General features: G+C 46.3%; 1 protein-coding gene across 2 annotated transcripts in view; it reads left to right on the top strand.

The window, feature by feature from the left end:
- The window catches only part of FBLIM1 (filamin binding LIM protein 1), a 22,676-nt gene that overhangs the window by 15,436 nt on the left and 4,346 nt on the right, over positions 1-2,894 (top strand). For both annotated transcript variants that reach the window (XM_004377220.2, XM_004377219.1), the window contains one exon: positions 2,203-2,381. In XM_004377220.2, the coding sequence (XP_004377277.1) occupies positions 2,203-2,381 (179 nt within the window). The remainder of the gene's footprint in view (positions 1-2,202; positions 2,382-2,894) is intronic.

Raw genomic sequence — 2,894 nt, 5'->3', positions numbered from 1 at the left:
GTGAAAATATACATAGTGGATGGCAAGTATCTCTTCATGTGTTTGTTAGCTGCCTGAATTTCCTCTTTGGTGGAGTGCCTGTTCATGTCCTTTGCCCATTTTTTGATTGGATAATTTGTCTTTTTGTTGTTGAGTTGTTGAAGTTTTCTATATATTTTAGAGTTAGACCCTTGTCAGATATGTTGTTGCTAAAGATTTTTTTTCCCAGTTTGTAGGTTCTCTTTTGGTAAAGTCTTTTGATGAGCATAAATATTTAATTTTTAGGAGATCCCAATTATTTAATTTATCTTCTGTTGTTCACGCATTTGTAGTTGTGTTGGTAGTCTATTTATGCCAAAAATTAGGACCCCTAGTTTTGTCTCTCTTGTATCTTCCAGTAACTTCATAGTTTTAGCTTTAACATTTAGGTCTTTGAACCATTTTGAGTTAGTTTTTGTGTATGGTGTGAGGTATGGATCCTGTTTTATTTTTTTGCAAATGGATAACCTGTTTTGCTAACACCATTTGTTAAAGAGACTGTTTATTCCCCCATTGAATGGACTTCAACCCTTTGCTGAAGATCAGCTGCACATAGATGGATGGATTTACTTCTGGGTTCCTCATTCTATGCAATCTGCATTTTTAACAAGTGTTACAGGTGATTCTGGCGCACACCCGAAGTTTGAGAAGTACTGATTTGAGGGGTTTAGAATATTTGGAGTTGGGACTACCCAAGAAAATTGAAACAATCTGATCACAGCCTTGTGACAACTTTAGCCACAGCCAGTGAGGGACTGTGTGAAAGAGAAAGGAGCCAGGCCCTCTCCTACCCTGTCCCTTTGACCCCATTAGCATAACCATGGGAGATGTCCCTACCTTCTTCCCTCTGCTTGGAGCCAGGCAGGGGTGAGGCACTGGGAGGGGAGGGGCAAAGATGGGCTTACAGCTGAGTGTGCTAGGGAGAGAAGAATTGCTCCTAGGAGGGGGAAGGAAGGGGAATCACTGCCCCCACCAGCACGTCTTTTCAGGTGAAATCAGGTTACAGTGAACAGGAGCAGCCAGAAAGGGGAAGAGGCAGCAGCATGTCCAGGAGAAAAGGTAGAAGGATTAGTGGGAGGCTCTTTGCTGTGCCTCAGGAGTCTCTCTCTCTTTTTTCTCCCTCCTCATTCCAGAAGGGATTTGAGGCAGCTTATAAGAAGGCTTACCAAAAAAAAAAGAATGCATACAATACTATGGGATATAAAATAAAAAAGAAATCAGAATAGAAGGAAAATCAAAGTAGAATAGTGAGTAGAGGAAAAGTTAGTACCCAAAAATGTTTGATGAAAGACCCTGTCTTAGTCATCTAGTGCTGCTATAATAGAAATGCCACAAGTGGATGGTTTTAACAAAGAGAAGTTTATTTCCTTACAGTAAAGGAGGGTAAAAGTCCAAATTCAGGGTGTCATTTAGCTCCAGGGGAAGGCTTTCTCTCTCACTTGGCCTTCTCATCAGTGTTCCCCCGGACTAGGAGCTTCTCAGCACAGGGACCCCGGTCCAAAGGACGCGCTCTGCTCCTGGCACTGCTCTCTTGATGGTATGAGGTCCCCCTGTCTCACTGCTCACTTCTGTCTTTTATATCTCAAGAGATTGCCTCAGGACACAATCCAGTCTTGTGAATTGAGTCCTGCCTCACTAATACAACTACCACCCATCCTCCCTCATTAACATCACAGAGGCAGGATTTACAACATATAGGAAAATCACACAATACCGGGAATCATGGCCCAGCCAAATTGATACACACATTTTTTGGGGGACATAATTCAATCCATGACAGACCCCTATCATGATTCCTGAAATGCAACATGGAACTTGGCTTGAGCTTCCAAGCAGCCAAATGGAACAGAGAAACTGTTTCAAGGTTTATTCTCCATATCAATTCCTCTGGGAATTCCTTTTCTTGACTCTGAAGTTTAAGAGAAATTTCTCCTATGGGCCCTAGTGGACACTAGCCTCAAACATGTGCCAGTAACCCAAAAATGCAATCATAGCTGCATGGCAGGATTCCTCGCTACAAGCCAAGGAAGGATACAATGCCAAGCTCGATCCATTATAAGTGATGGTAGAGTTTTGGGGTGATAATTATAGGCTGATTGTGTGAATATGAACCCCTCTCCTGCACCGCTGGCCTCCTGGGCCCCTTGTGGGATGGGGCTCTAAGGCAGTGGCCCTCTGTCTCAGGACACCCTGGAGAAGTGTGGCAAGTGTGCAGAGGTGGTCCGGGAGCATATCATCAGGGCCCTGGGCCAAGCCTTCCATCCCAGCTGCTTCACATGTGTGACCTGCGCCCGGTGCATCGGGGATGAGAGCTTTGCCCTGGACAGCCAGAACGAGGTGTACTGCCTGGACGACTTCTATAGGTACAAGAGTGGCCCGCACACTGGGTGGGGCAGGGAGGACAGGCTGGGGCTCCAGCAGAACACAGGAGCTGAACCTGAGTGCTGAGGGGCTGGGTCAGAGCTTTCCGGCAATCTCTGGGCTTGGAGGAACTGGGCCTTCCTATTCCACGTTCACGTATGTGACCATGCATCTGCTTGCAGCTCACGTTTTTTGAGCACCCGCACTGTGCCAGGCACTTTACTTGGGGTAGGCCATTTCATCCTCAAAACTGTCCTGCTGGGGAGGTACTGTGAAAGTTCCCTTTTTACCAACATTCCCAGCTGGTAAGTGTTGGGCTGCAATTCAAACCCCTGTCCACCTGACTGCCGGGCCTTGCCTCGTAACCCACACACCACAGCACCTCCCCTCTGCGCCTAGGAGGCCATGGGAACATGGGTATCCATGAAACTCTGTCCTTGTCTTCAAGTGGCTCACTGCCCAAGGGGAGAGACAGATGTGCCTATTAAAAGAGAAAGAGAGAGAGAGAGAAAAGG

The sequence above is a fragment of the Trichechus manatus genome, unplaced genomic scaffold (genome assembly GCF_000243295.1).
Source record: "Trichechus manatus latirostris isolate Lorelei unplaced genomic scaffold, TriManLat1.0 scaffold00048, whole genome shotgun sequence".
NCBI classification, from domain to species: Eukaryota; Metazoa; Chordata; class Mammalia; order Sirenia; family Trichechidae; genus Trichechus; species Trichechus manatus.
The sequence above is the reverse complement of the archived record's forward strand: the minus strand, read 5'-3'. Positions and strand labels throughout refer to the sequence as shown.